Here is a 15,947-nt window from a genome sequence, read left to right on the forward strand (position 1 = left end):
CTCCCAGCGTATCACCCAGCAGTTTCCCCCTGAGGTATGCAGATCAAAATGAGCAAGTACTCGTAGACAGAATCGTCAAAAGACGAGATAATCAAGTGGCACTCACTTGGATTGAGTTCAAGACACAGGACAAGATGAATTCTCTCATCGGTATTTGCAGCGCTCATGTACAAAACAGAAATGCAATTATGCCCATCCTCCGTGTTCCATGCTGATGCCCAGCGCTATGCAAATATGAGGAAAAAAAGACGCAAACCATAAACTCCTTGATCTTGCCGCTCACAGAGCAATCAGATCTACGTTGGCAAAATCAGGCGGGCTTTTCCTAAATAAAACCTTGCCTTTTGCGTTCAACGCGGTTCCTTCGTTACTGATCCAGATATTCGTTTTTGGTGTTCTCTTCTCGGTCTCTGGGTGAATGTCGTCTACAGTGCTCATGCGTTTGGTCCTCTCGATCTCGTCATCCGAGATTCCAAGTATGTCACGCGGGATCCAAACGACCGGTCTACGGGCGCGGAGCGCAGAGTGCTGGAAGGAATAACGGATGAGCGTGTCGCGTTCTTCAGGAGTCAGATCTTCGAGTTCATCGCTGAACCCGCCGAAGAGTACATCGCCGACCTGTTTCTGGGACTCCATATCCACCTTGGTGGTCTGAGGATCTACGTCAATGGCCGTAGGTCTCCGGCCATCCATACCGTGGTCATGCGGGCGGGCAACTTTGCGCAAGTGGCGAACAGGTTCACTGATCTGCTTGACTCTAGTCCAGCGGTCACCGCTGTTGTTATGCACAGGCTTAGTGTCCATAATAGCGGGTGCAGGGCGTTCAGAGTGAGAACCAGAACCATAGCTTGACATGCGAGCGGTTGTGCGTCTGTGCTCCTGGACAGTTCTACGCTCCTCAGCAAGCGCCTTTTCTTCTTCATCGGCCTCTCTTTTTTCTTGTTCCTCCATCGTGATCTCTGGGTCATTTTGCAGACGTTCGTGCTCGCCTTCTTGATCGGCCAGACTCTCCCATTTGAGGCGTTGAGCACGAGCAAATTCCTCGTCGCGTATGACAGCATCATCTTCCAAAGTGATTGGCAAGTATCGGAACAATGGCCCGAATGCATCATTGAGAAGCCATTGGAAGATGACCGTGCCTACAAGCATAACAATCATGATAATAGCCTGTGCTGTACACGTATTGTCACCAGGGAAGGCAAAGAAAAGACCAATCATAGCAACCTCCATGACGTATAGGCCGACGAACAACTGATTGATGGCCCTGGGAAACAAGAGGCCGCCTGTATCGTGACGGAATTGGTAGACGTAAAGGGCATTATACCGTTGCGTAATCCAATACACGCAGAACACAATGAGATTGAACACCATGACGAGTGGTGCAATGATCGAGAAGATGATTCCAATGACTGCGAAATTCGTGAATGGAGGGAAGAATGATCCCCACTTCACCATCCTCAGTTTTGTTTGTCTCTGCCACTTCTGGCGTGCTGTAGTGTCTACTATGGGTGCCCATAGGAACCACTCCAACAACGCAGCGACCTGTAGTAGTGCAGCTGCACTGTTGTTGAGAGCCTGAACAGTCAGGTACGAGAAGAAGTAATTAGAGGCTCGCGGCAGATTTTTGGCGAGAGTCTCTGGAATCTTCGAGGTCTGAGTTGCGACCTCTTCAAAGAAGGCGGGCAGGCCGGATGACAAGGTGACGATGAGGAAGACCTGGATGAACAGAAATGCAAAGTAGTAGTTTTGAACACCCATTTCTCGACCATTACCAGTAGCTACTCCTGAGAACTTAACTAGAAGTCGAAGGATGACAGGCACCAATGCGAGCACGATGCTCAGGAAGATGGGCGGAAGCACACCCTGAACCAAGTCCACTGCTTTGGGCGGTAGTTTGGAGATCCATGAGAGCCACGAGATTCTTTGCAGTGTGTTCAGAGTCGATAGGAAACCAGAGATGACAACAACAGGCGCCCAGAGGAACAACATGCCGACAACAATGGCGAACACGAGACCGCTTTTCAGATAGCGCCACCACCATTTCATAGACATGTTGTCCCATAAAACGTCGTCAGGCGAGATCTCTACCAGACGAGGGGTCATGTGTTGCGGCATATGGTGACTGACAGACTGACAGGCCATGTGAGCCGCGACCTGATGATTGAACTGAATGAAAGCCGAGTTCATGAAGGGGAACCGCTCCACGTTCTGTTGGTCCTCTTCAATTTCGACGTTCAGCCGAGCAAGCTCTTTGCGCAGATAATAGATTTTGTCGATCTTCTTACCCATCAAGGGCAAGCGTGGCCACCATGAGAGATCGAAGATTGGTTCACGGAGGGTATCGCGGTCCTTTGGTTCAATGTAAAGCTTCCACAGAGCCTCGGTCTCTTCCGCATCAGCGAGCTCCTCATGGAAAGCTTCTGGATAAACGGGCTTCTCTTCTTCACCAGTACTTTTCCAGAACTGAAGCCAGTCCAATATGCTGGCCCACTTGCTTTTGGAAGCTTTTTTGGCTGTGTGTCCGTCAGGACTAGCATTCCGAGGCTGACCGAGAGTATGCAAAGGATACTCGTCTTCTTCCACGGCGTGAGGTTGAGGACTTGGGATAGGTATGGGCGTTGCTTGCACCTGTTTTACGATGGCATCCCATGCTCTTCTAGGCGCTCCTCTCTGCTTGGTAGTGTGGGTTTCGTCAGGTGTGGTTGATCCTTTGACGCCAGACTTTGAACTTCCAGTCCACATTTCTTGGCTCTGGGTCTGAGTGTTTGTAGAAGAAGGCTCGCTCCAGTCAGAGCGCCTAGTATGTGGAGCATCGGCTCGGTCCAACGCTGCAACGTCCTCAGCTGTCCTCAGTCCGGTAGGACGTTCGGGTTCGAATACGTCTTTTCGGTTTTCGCGAGGGTCATGCTCGTTCTGGAGATGACTAGATGATAGACGAGCAGCAGACGCTACAGGGGCAGACATGGGCGCTGAAGCGGGCGCGGGTCCTGGTACAGGTACAGATGCGTCGAACGCAAGTCTCTCGGCGGGGGCCGGCTTGTTGACATCGTCAATGTCTGCGTAGAAGCCAGTAATATTGTTGGCCTGGTCTACCGACTCGTTGACATTGCGGATGACGCGGTTGACATCGTCAGCGACGTCGCCAACAACCTTGCGACCAAAGTTACCCAGTGCACCAAATCCGTGACCAACGGCACCAAATCCCTGACCAAGCCTGTCTCGCAGACGTTCCGGAGACGAATTCCGATGTTTGTCGTGTTTGTGCTCATCTTCCTCGATCTCCTCGAGAACCTCCTGCAGATTGTGCGGCACTTGGTGAGGGTCACCAGAACTGACACCATTTCCTTGGGCAATACGCTCGGCTTGTTCATCTGCCTTGGTCCTGTCTTGTTCTTTTTCGACCTTTGTTTTGGAGCGCCCTTCTTCTTTGGCCTTCTTTGCCTCCATCTTCTTATGCTTCTTGACGCATTTCTGGATCAGACTGGTCTCTGCCTCCTCGAGGTTCTGAGCGATATTGTCGCGTTCGGAAACTTTGTCGGCAAGCTCGTCGAAGTTCCTGTTGATCCAGATGTTGCGGATGCCTCCAGGGAAGACATCGTATAGACCGTTCAGTGCCTCGAGAGTCAGCCACTTCCTAGGAATACCGCTGACAAGCACAGTGGTGGCCGAGGCGCGAATGCGGTGTTGTGGAGATGCAAGATAGGCCTGTCGGATGCGGATGTAACCACGTAGCTCGGTATAAATGACGTACAGAATCCAGAGAATGGTAAGGACTGCCAGTATAAGGTGGGCCCATGTGCGGCGATAGTGTGCAGCGGGAATATTTCTCCAACCCAGTTGATCAGGGCCTACTGTGCAGTCGGAACAGCTGAGTTTGTTGATGGGCAAGAGTATAGGGAGAATGACGAGCGAAAGGGGTACGAATATCTTCAACAGCATGCGCAAGAAGCGTAGGAAGAAATAGGCGTCGAGACCACACTTCTCGATGAAGGTCTGGTTGGGTGTGCGGAAAAGAGGCACGGTCCATTGCCACACGCCCTTTGGAGGGGCTGGCACTCGTTCGCGTTCGGCAACAAGGTATGATCGGGGTCGACTAAAGAGACGGAGTCAGCCAGAGTCGGGGTGGTGGGCAGAGAAGAAGCATCCTACTAGATTCTGCTGAGGCGGAAGCGAAAAAGGAGGAAAGCAAGCAGCTGGCCTCCCAAAGAGGCGAGAGCAACGACAATCGAAGAGAGGAGGGTGCCCCAATCCTGACCGGAACTATTGAGGGCAGCGCCGCAGCCAGCATTGAAGAAGCCTGAACCACAGCTAGTCGTCGATGACGCTGCAGCTGATGTGGTGCTTGACATGGCCAAACGCTTCAGCGGCCTGCAAACAGCTAAAGTATGCTCCTCAGAGAGGCAAACGTCCCATGTCACTTGAAACACCGTCTGAGCAGATGTTCAAGGAGCGAGCGTTGAGACGTTGGACTGTGTCGAGTTCCTGTCCGAGTGGTCGGGGGCAAATAGATGCAGGTCTGAGGGGAACGAGGTGGGGAGGAGCGAGAGAGATGGATGCAGGTGGTGGGTGGTCGGGCAGTCGTGTCTAGAAAGTCGTCGTGTTGGCATACGGGCATGCAGCCGTCTTGACTCTTCCTGCCCGCGCCAGCACAAAGTCGCTGTCGCAACCGAGATCAAGCTTCAACTCGCGCCTGCCACGCCTAGATCTACTTTACTCTCCACCAATAATCTCTGTTCCGACCCCTATCTTGGCCTGCGTCAGCGCGTGCACGGTTTCTGATATGTCGATCCGCATCAAACTGGAACCGCCAGACGACCACATGCCTGCCTGGCCATCATTTCATCCAATGCAATTATATTGACCACGACTGTCGGTATGGACTACCCACCGCCTCTTACCATGTGGCTGTCTGGTTCTTACTGCTGCTTTACTCAAATGGCCAAGGGTGAAACGCTTGCTCATGCATGGCGTCTGTCTAAACGGGAGCGTCTGTTCCCTGATCAGACTTCTGTCCATCGCGACCTTGATCGACTACAATATCTCTCGCATGCCCTCGTAGCGGTGTTTATGTTGGTGAAAGGTATCTTCAGCCGTCGACTTCTAGTCTGATCAATCTTTTCTATAGCCACATTCCATCTCCAGCCTGAGCCTGTCATGTAGTCTTCTTCTATGTCCAATCACACACCAGCAGGCTCGACAGTTTCAGGGAATGCATTCTCCCCCAAACGAGCTCCACAGGCCTGCTTCCAATTCGCTGGCGTGAATTTGTCCACGATGCCTTTGAAAGCTTCGAGAGTGCACAAACTCTCGTCGTCGCCATAATGCTTTCCGGCCGGTCTGCACCCAGGAATCTTCATGGGGCGGTCATTGTAGCGTAGTCGTACATAGTAGCCATGCAGCTTTTGCTTGTCCGATTCGGAGAGGTTCGACAAGGGAGTGCGAGGAGAGGCTTCCGGGGTCAACATGCTCTTGGCCGGAAACAGGGAGCTCCACCAACTGCCGGTAGTGATTGCAGGCTGAGCAGCGGTAGGCGCTGTACGATCCTTGAACAATTCGATGGCAATGTGACTGGTGTAGGGAGGCCATTGCTCGCCTTGGAAGGCACCGACGCTGCTGAGCACAGCGGCTAGAGTTGTGTCATGGCAACCAGAGAGCGCCATCTGAATGTCGTTGTTGTTGCTGGTCGATGCTCTGGTCCTTTCAACCATACGGCTCACCACGTCGCCCATCAATCCACCGATACCTATCGACAATCAGTAACAAGCAAGACCAAGCCCGACTACATTCTTACCAAGCTGTCGATATTCTCTAGACTCCATGTAGCCCGAGAACCACTCCTCGACACCGATCTTGTCAATAATCGCCCTGCCCTTTGTGTCGTAGAACTCTTTTGGCAGGCGAGTTTCTTGTGGGTGAGCTAGGGTCGAGTTGACGGTGTCCATGATTCCACTGCAACGATTAGAATTCTACGAGCTATATAGCCATGTGTGAATGTTGACGAACCTCAGTCTGGGATGACCATCGACTTTCACGTTAGGAGAATCCTCGGGCATCCACTTTCCGAACATCTTGTTGAGATATGCCATATCGGGCGAGTCGTTCCAACGATCCGAAGTTCGCTGAGCAAAGGCCTGGCTGAGCTGAGCAAAACGCCGACAAGCGCCCTCATTAGGAAAGAGCGTCTCGTGGTTAGGTTGACGCTGAACGATGGTTGGCGGAACAAAGTCGGCGGCTCTCGCTGAAGGAGGATACAGCCCGTAGAAGGTCTGCTGTACAGACTCGAGGGCTCGGGGAATTGGGGTGGCGCGCAGGTACATATGGTTTGCGTCTTGCAGAACGGCGGGCATGAAGCCAAGCTGGTCAACGTACAGTCCACGCAAGCGTTGACCCAGGGCCAATGTAGAAGCACGTCCTTGGTCGGTCAACTCTCCGGGGAGACTTTGTCAGGCGTTAGCGAGGTCTCGACTGCTTGATGAAATTGAAAATACCAAATACCATCAGTCTCACGTCCGGGACCTAGAGTCAGAACAGGAGAATCGTCTTTTCCATCGAAGGTCTCAAGTCTTCGTTTATAGGCTAGTTCATCCCATGAATCGTTGGCTGACATGATGACGCTGCGCAGATGCTGTGCGGCATTGCAATAAGGCCAGTCTGATTGTGAGATCAGCAAATAGTTGGCCAAAGACTTGGGTCAAACATACTCGCAGAAAGACCGGCCTGATATATACATGGTCAGTACGCGAAGAATGTGTAGACCAGTCATAGTCAAAACATACATTCTTAAATCTGGCAGAGACTGGAGATCTTTCGCCTATGTCTAGTTAGAAGAGAAGGTGAGATTGGAGGTTGATGTGGTGGCACCGTGTCTGAGGAGCTAGACTCGATGAGCATGATGATTCTGTTCCCGAGAGTGTCAAATACATACAACTTGGACTTGGTGCAGGGCCAGCTCTTTGGGATACAGACGCTCGAGCTCATCAGCAGTATACTTCTCGCGGGGTATGAGGGTAGTCATGGCGAGGTGCTGAGCCTGTTGAAAAGTAGGACGGATAGGTGGAAATGAGTGGAAACGCGAGACACTAGGGCAAAGGATGACAAGGGGTGAAGCAAGAGGTGGCTGGTTGGGGACTCGATCCAAGCACGTGGGAGTGATGATGATGATGTTGGTCGCAGAAGCTTGGCAGGGCAGCATGTGAAAGAGCCGGACAATTATATTCTGTTGCCCTTGTCTCGACCCCGTGCAACAGCCAGATCAAGCCCATGTCCGGCCCTCAGATCTGCTCACAATCGTGTCGCATCACGGCGCGGCGAGCAGTCCACCTCGTACGCCAGCACTCTTGTTTGCAGCAGCGACACGCCTCGTCCTCGTCCCCGTCCCCGTCCCCGTCCCCGTCGTACCACCTTGATGATCTCGTCTCGGCACTACCGCGCAGCACTCGCTATTCGAGACCTCGACAGAAGCCTGCCGCTCCTGCCTCTCGCCAGCCAGAAAGCCTCCACGACTATGTAGCTGCGAAATCCACCGTCCAACAGCCCATCCGCCCTCGCACCAACACTCCCGCTCAGCCCAGTGCAGTCCATAAGTCTCAGCACCTCGGACACAACACGCGGGATGCACCTCGCACGAGAAAATCCCGGGATGCCAACCTCGTCTCCTACACTTCCAACCTCGAAGATCTGATCGCAAGAGAGGATGCTGATGCTGCCTGGTCTTATTTTTCCACCCACTATACCGCCCCCGATTGTGCAGCCTTGGATCCCGCTCGCCTCCCTTTCCTCGACGTTCCCAAGCACAGGAGAGGCTGGATCTATACCAACCTGCTGTCTCTCATGACCCGCCACTGGCTTGCACAACTTGACTCGCACCCGTCCACCTCGAACGCAATCTCTCCCTCCCCACGTGCTATTCTCGAGAGATTTGACCAGCTCGCCATACCTATACAGCCTATTGCTTCCACAGTAGTCCTGTCTTTGGCCATCCACCTTCAGCTGGGTGCTCAAGATGATCTGGATGTTCTCAATCATCCTACAACCAAGCCTGTGCTTACCCAGCTGTTGGACATCTGGCCGCTCTGTTTCTACGAGAGGAGGGTCGACAGGTCTCAATATGGCCCTGCATCATACTATCATCGCTTTCTAGCTCTGGTCAGAGCGCCGACCGAGAAACCGTCAAGCTTCGCTATATCACTCTTGCTTGTACAGGATGTTCTGTGTCGTGCCACTTCTTTTCCACACGACCTCGAGCAGTATCGGTCCCTTCTGCAGGCGCTTGGTAGCGCGTGCTCGAAGGCTCAGTTGAGCGAAGCCGCTGTGCGCCACATCGAGATGAGGCTCAAGAAAGAAACTCCGGACCATTTCCAAGCATCAGCTGAGCTAAGCAGAAGACTTTGCAGCCTTCAATCGACGTCTGTGCTAGGGACCGCTTCGCCAGAAGACTCCACATCCAACGGCGACCAGACCGTGGCACCCGAGTCGGTCGAAGTAAAGACCAAAATCCTGTTGCACAAAGTCAACATCACGGCCGAGAGACAAAATCTTGACGTACTGGAACGACTCTGGACACAGGCACAAGAGGTCTTCACGGACGATTCGTCCCGAACCACAGAAAGTGCGCCCTTGACGCATCGGCTCTATGAAGCGTTTCTGCATGCCTTCTTCCAGCTGCGGAGGCCTCAATCTGGGCTGCAGGTCTGGAACAGCATGCTTCAATCGGGTTTCGAACCAACAGTCCGCACTTGGAACGTCATGATGAAGAGTTGCCACATTTCTCGAGACATCAACATCATGGAATCCATGTGGCAGCACATGAGAGATTCAGGTCTTCGACCCGATGCGATTTCCTGGAGTACGAGAATCTATGGCCATTTTCGGGTTGGTAGCATCCGCGATGGTATGTCTGCGCTGGATGAGATGGGAAGGGAATGGGTTGACTCCCAAAAGAGAAGGCGATCAAAGTCTGCCGTTCCAGAGGACAGTGCAGAAGTTCCCAAGCCCGACACGGCTATATTGAACTCAGCCATCTCGGCGCTTCGTGGTGCTAAAGCGTACCAGATTCCCAGAGTCCTTGCTTGGAGTCGACTTTTCAACATCGAGCCGGACATAGCGACTTACAATGCGTTGCTTGCTATTTCGCTGGGCGCAGGGCAAGCGACAGATGCGGCGAATATACTGCAGCAAATGGCAGCGTCCAACGTCGAGCCCAACTCGTCAACCTTTACTATTCTGGTCGACTCGATGCTGTCGACAACGTTGCTCGGCGACATGACGCAGGATGAACAGAAAGACAAGATCATGAATCTCATATTCTCTTTCGAAGAGAGTGGGATGACAGTGGATCAACAAGGATATGCTCTGCTCATCGACCGGATGCTCAAAGACCATGGCAACCTGACGGCGGCCAGAAGCGTGCTGGCGCACATGGCTACTCGCAAGGTCGAATGTACACCTCACATCTACACAATCCTCATGACGCATTACTTTGACCGCGACCCGCCTGAGCTACTTGCTGCCGACGCACTCTGGAACGACATAGAAAACTCGAGGCAGCAGGAGATGGACGTCATCTTCTATGACAGGATGGTGGAAGGATTCGCAAGACATGGCGACGTGGGCAGGACGATGGCCTTCTTGAGCCGGATGAGCAAGGAGGGTAAGCGGCCGGGTTGGCTGGCCATGACTGCAGTGGTACAGTGTCTTGCGCGCAATCACGAATGGGACAGGGTCGGGCAGATAGTCATGGACTGTCACAAGCAGGAAGGACTTCTCAGCGTAGGTCTTCGGGGCAGAAAGGGACAGAAAGACTTCTGGGAGTACGTGGGAAGGCTAGCGGAGAACGAGCTCTATGGTAGCGAGCATGGCAGGGACATCTTTGCGATTGTCGAGGCGCAAAGAGAGGCGCTTGGAATGTGACGACAGCATGAGCGATTAATATAGATAGAGTGAAGAAGCGAGTCAGAAGATGGACGTTTTCACGTAAGAGGTCGCAGGGCAAGCAGAGATAAGAGGCTCCGGCAAGCGGAGCGGGCGCCGGGCGGAGGTACGGGGCGGGATGCGGAGTTTGCAACTTTGGCGACGGCCGATATTTGCAAGCAACAGAGATGACACGGCAGCGTACATAAGAGCATGCGCCGTGCATCATACACATGAACCTGTCTCGTCCCCGACCATGGCTTCAGCTGCTCTTCGCTCGAGTCGCGGTCTTGGGTCCCTAGTCCATCGTCTACGACCGGGAAGACGCTGTATTTCGACCACCACAGCCACAGCACCCGCCGCCCACGAACAAGATGCCTCGGCACCCTCACTGCAACAGCATGACACCGTCCTGTCTAGCAGACGACAAGCCCTCAAGCAGGCAAAACCCTTTTCCGATTTCCTGACGGACAAATACAATCGTCAACATGACTATCTGCGCATCAGTGTCACGGAGCGATGTAATCTGCGCTGCCTGTACTGCATGCCCGAAGGTACCATCATCTGCACTGCACCACTGTCGAGATCACCCCACTAATATCTTTATCCAGAGGGTGTACCACTCTCGCCCTCGAGCCATCTCCTCACCACCCCCGAAATCGTTTACCTTTCCGAGCTCTTCGTATCTCAGGGCGTTACAAAAATCCGCCTGACTGGTGGCGAGCCGACTGTGCGCCCCGATATTGTGCCCTTGATGCAGCAGATTGGAAGCCTCAAACCCAAAGGTTTGCGCGAGCTTGCCTTGACCACAAACGCCATTTCATTGCATCGGAAGCTGGACAAAATGGTCGAAGCCGGATTGACTGGTGTCAATATCAGTCTCGATACTCTAGATCCTTTCCAGTTCCAGATCTTAACTCGCCGCAAAGGCTTCGATGCCGTCATGAAGAGCATCGACCGGGTTCTGGAGATGAACAGCCTGGGCGCTCGAGTCAAGCTAAAGGTCAACTGCGTCGTCATGCGCGGCATCAACGAGCGTGAGCTTGTTCCTTTCGTCGAAATGGGCCGCGAAAAAGACATCGAAGTACGCTTCATCGAGTACATGCCTTTTGGTGGAAACAAGTGGAGCGAGCGGAAAATGTTGGCCTACCAAGAAATGCTGGAGATCATCCGTGAGAAGTATCCTGGCCTTCGTAGTGTAAAGGGTCACCTTAACGATACGAGCAAGACGTACGAGATTCCGGGCTTCGTAGGAAAGATTGGCTTCATCACTAGCATGACGCATAACTTCTGTGGCACCTGCAATCGCTTGCGCATTACAAGCGATGGCAGCCTCAAAGTCTGTCTCCATGGTAACACCGAAGTCTCCCTGAGAGACCTTCTGCGGAAAGACAACGATAATCATCCCATGGATGAGCAAGCTTTCGAAGCTGTCAGAGAGATAGAGATGAACAGACGTCAGGGCGTGTCTGTAACCGACACAAGACCAAGTTGGATTGAGCGGGAAACTGCACTACTTAATCTCATTGGACAGGCAGTCAAGCGCAAAGAGGAGAAACATGCTGGCATGGAAGAACTACAAAACATGGAAAACCGGCCCATGATACTTATTGGTGGGTAGGTTCCGCAATCCCGTTTGATGTTATCGACCTTCGTAGCGCCTTCGTTCACACGACTGCCTTCTTGAATTACCAAATGGACCCATACGTTACTGGAGCTGATACTGATTTGGTGGTAGCTGAGGGCAGAAGCCCGAGGAGAGGGCTTAGTAACTCCAACATCAGGCCCATGGGCTCGACGCCAATAGGACAAGCCGTTCCCCTGCATCTGTTGCAACCAAATATGCCGAACTATTCTGGACTCCGCCTCTACTCTTCTTCTTCTTCTTCCTCTACATCCTCATCTCCGCCTCCAGTTTCAGGCGAACAGACCGCTGAAGAAGTCCAAACCAATGACGCGCCTTCTCTTATACCAACCGCGACCGATGCACATGAACCTGGATTCGCAAGTCTTAGAGGTCTTTTCGGAACTCCTCGAAAATCCTGGTCACCGCCTCAAGATTCAAGTCACGAAACCAATGCGATTGACGATGCTCGATCAAACAGATCAGATGAAGAAATCCACTCTTCCAACAATTTTTTCGATGGTGATCCGTTCGAGAACCATCCCAACAACATGTTCCTGAATGCAGAGAAAGAATACGCAAAAGCACAAGCACACGAGACGCTGTCTTCGGCCTCCGCTACCGAGGCGCAGTCTGGCGCGGTGCCCACTGGTCAGCCAGCAGAGCAGCCAGCGAACGGAGGTGATGTAAGCATAATGATGTCAAAGGCTATATCGGAAGAGCCCAACCACGTCGAATCATGGCCACAAATCCAAGTGCGAAAACACAACGGACGAGTTGTCAAAACCCTCCGATACGGGAAAATTCTCGACGCCACGAACACAACTAAGGCTGCCAAAGCGTCAAAAAAACTCAAAACGCTTAAGCCGAAACCGAAGCCAGTCTGGAAGGTCGGCTCGGATGATGTCCAGTTGTCATCTCGCTCGAATGAGCGGGTCGACACACCGACTGTGTCTCTGTCAACCACGCCACGCCAGCTAGTGCACGGCAATGCTCAGCCTTCGACGCCTCTGTTCACAGAGAACGACGAGCAGAGTCTATACAACCAATTGTTTGCATCGCCTGAAAGTCCAGCCAACGACTCTCTCTCCAACCATATCTCCAATCCTGTCAAGACAGGTGCCAGCTTAAGCCACCTCACATCGACCGGCGAGGCTCATATGGTCGACGTCGGCCAGAAGGAATCGTCCGAGCGAGTCGCAGTAGCTGTCGGGTTCGTGCACTTTAGCAATCCAGAGCCGTACAGACTGATCACAGAGAATCTTAACAAGAAAGGCGATGTCCTCGGTGTGTCACGCATCGCCGGCATCATGGCGGCTAAAAGATGCTCGGATATCATCCCCCTCTGTCATCCCATACCCATCACGAAGATCACGGTAGACGTCGGAGCCATGTCACCCCAGAATGCCTACAAAACGGCGGCGAGATACGGTGGTTTCAAACATGGCGTGATCGCAGTGGAAGCTCGAGTTCATACGCATGGACAGACAGGCGTTGAGATGGAGGCGCTCACAGCTGTGTCATGCGCTTGCTTGACGGCCTACGACATGTGTAAAGCTGTTGACAAAGCCATGCACATCTCTGAGACGCGCGTGGTGTACAAAGCGGGAGGCAAGTCTGGTGTCTTCCTCGACGAAAGATACAGAGACCATCCCGTCAACGAAAAGTTCATCAAAATGGACTGAGAGTAACCAGGTCCTTCCTTGTGCTCTCACCAAAGTATCATCCATGTTTGACCGGATAGACAACGAATTGCTCGACTGAAACTATCGGAGGGTCAATACATAAACAGTAGACATCTTAAGCTTCGTCCTGCCTTCCAGTCTGTCAATATCAGTACACTCACAGTGTTGGCGATGATTTCGATGCGAAGTGTCCTTCAATTCAAAAAGTTGGCCTATAACGATATCCTCTCGACGTGACACACCATCCTCGACGATATAACGTCGCGATAGATTTACGTGCGCATCGTTTCTGACGATCTCTTTGCTAGTTTCTGATACACATCAAACATTCCGACCTCATCTGAATCGTCCAACCCATCTGTCAGAGAGAACTTGAACGAGACTGTTGCCTCTACGAGAGTCGTATACAGAATCTAGCTCAAAAGGGCTAGAGAAGAGCCTTGCAAGTCATGTGCACAAGTAGACATGGGCAGGTGCAAGCGGTGTTGAGAATTGTCGTTGGAAACGGATGAAGGACGCGAGAGGAAGCTTGTAGAGAACGCCGTGAGATGACCGTGGAAAATGATTGTTGGCAACAACATCAGCAGCTAAACATGACCCTATCATGTGTAGCTGATAGCAGAGAAAGCGAAAGAATCACTTCTTTCCAGGCCTCCTTTGCACAGAGCAATGTCGAATATAGGCACAAGAATAATACTATGGGCATGACGTTCGATCGTCTAACTAGCAAATACCGAAACGCTGTAATAGCTCGTCGTAAAAAGAAAAACATTAATCATGGCTTCATGCGTATTTACCCTTCAGATCGCGCTGCGATGCAGGTTGACCTGCGATCGACTCTCCAACACCACTCTCATATGCTGGTGGGCCGCTCTGCATGCCGTAGCCCTCAACGCTGCCGACGTTTCCATATCCAGGGCCTTGAGGAGGTTGTCCGTCACTCTTGAGACCGGCTTTTCTCATGTCCTCGTCTTCGACCACTCCACCGTCTCCACCGCCGACGATGACTTGGCCGCCGTTGCGCACCTTGCCAACCACCATTCCTTTGGCGACTGACTTGAGAACAGCACGGCGAGAGACACCTGTCACGTCGATGTAGACGAGACCGACGTTCTTTACACCACCAGCGAGACTGGATGTGATAGATCCGGCTTCTGCGCCATAGCGGTGGCCGACAACAGTTGTTGCGGCCGAACCACTCTGTTCGAGCAGGTGCTTGCCACTGGTAGCCAAACCGTCGGCAATGGTGGAGAAAGCAATCATACTTCTGTTGAGTAGACCAGGCTTGTACTCATCTTTGGTGAGAGGCTTGCCTTTGGCATCGTATCCTTTCTTGTAGCGTTCCTCGTTCTTGCCGCCAAATCTGGCACCAATGTTCTGGGCGTACTTGGATGCCTGGCCAACAGTCTTTGCAGACATGCCGGCGGCACTGTTGGTGAAGGCGTTGATCTTACGGACACGCTCGTGGGCAGCAGGACTGAACTCCATGGGCTTAGCGGCGGGCTTGACCTTCTGGGTAAAGTTCTCAGCACCAGCGGTCAAGATGTTACCGAGACGGCTGCTCGAGGTAACGATGAAGCGAGAGGCAGTTGCGGCGTTCTGGACCATGCCGCTGTCTTTGTATGCGGGGTGACGGGCCATCTGTAGGTATTCTTCACTGATGGGCATGACGCTGATGCGTTTTCCGTCGGGCGAGATTTCGAGTTGGACGGGGTCTGTGCAAGAGCGGTCAGCAGAGGGATAGAAGAAGAAGACATGGACAGGAGCATACTCTTTGTTCCTTGGTTCAAGGAAGAGTCCTCGACGATATGAGCGTCACCGGCCAGTTCGCCAATAATGCTGCCATTGTCCTCGTCGATAAGAACAACCTGGCCGTGTCCAGAACCCTTGACATCGTGGTATTTACCACCGGGAGCGTAGTCCGTGGGGTTGTACTGTTCCAAAGGACGAGAGGGCTTTGGTGGTGCAGCACGCTCGAGGAAAGCAGTACATTGGGCGAGGATGGTCTCGAATGTGTCGTGGTCCTCGGGCGAGATGTTCTTGTCGAATGTGATGCGGGTAAAGATGCCGCTGTCGGCACCCAGGTCCCAGCGAGGGATCAAGTACGAGTGGGGAGGCTGGTGGTAGACTTGGGTGGTGGCCGGCAGGGGCAGATCCAGCTCAGGAGGGAGGTTCAGGTGCAGGTAGAAATCGTTTTCGGGGATCTCGTTCTGCGGGATGGTCGACGACAGGTCGGAGAAGGGCGACGAGGTCGGCACCATCAGCAGCGACAGCGTCTGGGGGCCCGACGAGGTCAGGTCCTGCTCCTCTCCACCCTGGATGTGGTATGCCTTGACATTGGCGATGGTGTACAGAAGCTTGGGGTCGTGGTGTCCTGCCATGGTTGCCTGGCGTGTCTATAGTCTGAATGGTCCAAAGGCATCAGCGACCAGCTATCGCGGGGACAAGGTGACTTTAACATGGCCCATTCTTGTTTCGTGCATGAACCCACATCGTCATCGCTCGTGGACGGGGGCTATGCTGCTCTGCGCCACACTGTGGCTGGTTAACTCCAACTTGTGGCGCCGGAGCCCGGTCCAAGTGTGGGGGAGCAAATCAGAAGCGTCTGCCACGGCGTGAAGAACGCCTCTCGTTTTCCCGTCATCCTTGTCCCTGCATCTTTGACCATCAAAGTCACCACTGCACCGCACTCATCCCCACGCAACGTTGACACCTCGCTCACCGTGCAT

The 15,947-nt window shown here is 52.9% G+C and overlaps 6 protein-coding genes across 6 annotated transcripts; 3 read left to right on the top strand and 3 right to left on the bottom strand.

The window, feature by feature from the left end:
• Positions 1 to 279: 279 nt before the first annotated feature.
• M436DRAFT_37185 (DUF221-domain-containing protein) lies at positions 280 to 4,349 on the bottom strand (the record flags this gene model as incomplete). The annotated part of the gene is made up of 3 exons (XM_013576548.1): positions 280 to 2,848; positions 3,098 to 4,093; positions 4,150 to 4,349. 3 exons carry the CDS (start codon positions 4,347 to 4,349, stop codon positions 280 to 282), a joined length of 3,765 nt encoding a protein of 1,254 aa, XP_013432002.1.
• Positions 4,350 to 5,177: 828 nt separating this feature from the next.
• On the bottom strand, positions 5,178 to 7,015 carry M436DRAFT_35956 (acid phosphatase; the record flags this gene model as incomplete). The annotated part of the gene is made up of 8 exons (XM_013576304.1): positions 5,178 to 5,743; positions 5,792 to 5,949; positions 6,004 to 6,438; positions 6,489 to 6,651; positions 6,702 to 6,717; positions 6,777 to 6,811; positions 6,862 to 6,874; positions 6,926 to 7,015. The coding sequence occupies 8 exons, from the start codon at positions 7,013 to 7,015 to the stop codon at positions 5,178 to 5,180; spliced, it is 1,476 nt and encodes a 491-aa protein (XP_013431758.1).
• Positions 7,016 to 7,260: 245 nt separating this feature from the next.
• M436DRAFT_59506 (uncharacterized protein) lies at positions 7,261 to 9,909 on the top strand (the record flags this gene model as incomplete). The annotated part of the gene is made up of 1 exon (XM_013576595.1): positions 7,261 to 9,909. One exon carries the CDS (start codon positions 7,261 to 7,263, stop codon positions 9,907 to 9,909), a length of 2,649 nt encoding a protein of 882 aa, XP_013432049.1.
• Positions 9,910 to 10,165: 256 nt separating this feature from the next.
• M436DRAFT_36566 (molybdenum cofactor biosynthesis prote) lies at positions 10,166 to 11,530 on the top strand (the record flags this gene model as incomplete). Its single annotated transcript, XM_013576423.1, has 2 exons — positions 10,166 to 10,463; positions 10,521 to 11,530. 2 exons carry the CDS (start codon positions 10,166 to 10,168, stop codon positions 11,528 to 11,530), a joined length of 1,308 nt encoding a protein of 435 aa, XP_013431877.1.
• Positions 11,531 to 12,660: 1,130 nt separating this feature from the next.
• Positions 12,661 to 13,161, top strand: M436DRAFT_30487 (molybdenum cofactor biosynthesis protein C; the record flags this gene model as incomplete). Its single annotated transcript, XM_013576080.1, has 1 exon — positions 12,661 to 13,161. A coding segment is annotated over one exon (501 nt), but the record flags the coding sequence as incomplete, so codon positions are not given.
• An 840-nt stretch (positions 13,162 to 14,001) lies between these two features.
• M436DRAFT_35561 (uncharacterized protein) lies at positions 14,002 to 15,599 on the bottom strand (the record flags this gene model as incomplete). The annotated part of the gene is made up of 2 exons (XM_013576238.1): positions 14,002 to 14,933; positions 14,990 to 15,599. 2 exons carry the CDS (start codon positions 15,597 to 15,599, stop codon positions 14,002 to 14,004), a joined length of 1,542 nt encoding a protein of 513 aa, XP_013431692.1.
• Between the last annotated feature and the right edge of the window lie 348 nt (positions 15,600 to 15,947).

Source organism: Aureobasidium namibiae (genome assembly GCF_000721765.1).
Source record: "Aureobasidium namibiae CBS 147.97 unplaced genomic scaffold scaffold_1, whole genome shotgun sequence".
Taxonomy (NCBI): Eukaryota; Fungi; Ascomycota; class Dothideomycetes; order Dothideales; family Saccotheciaceae; genus Aureobasidium; species Aureobasidium namibiae.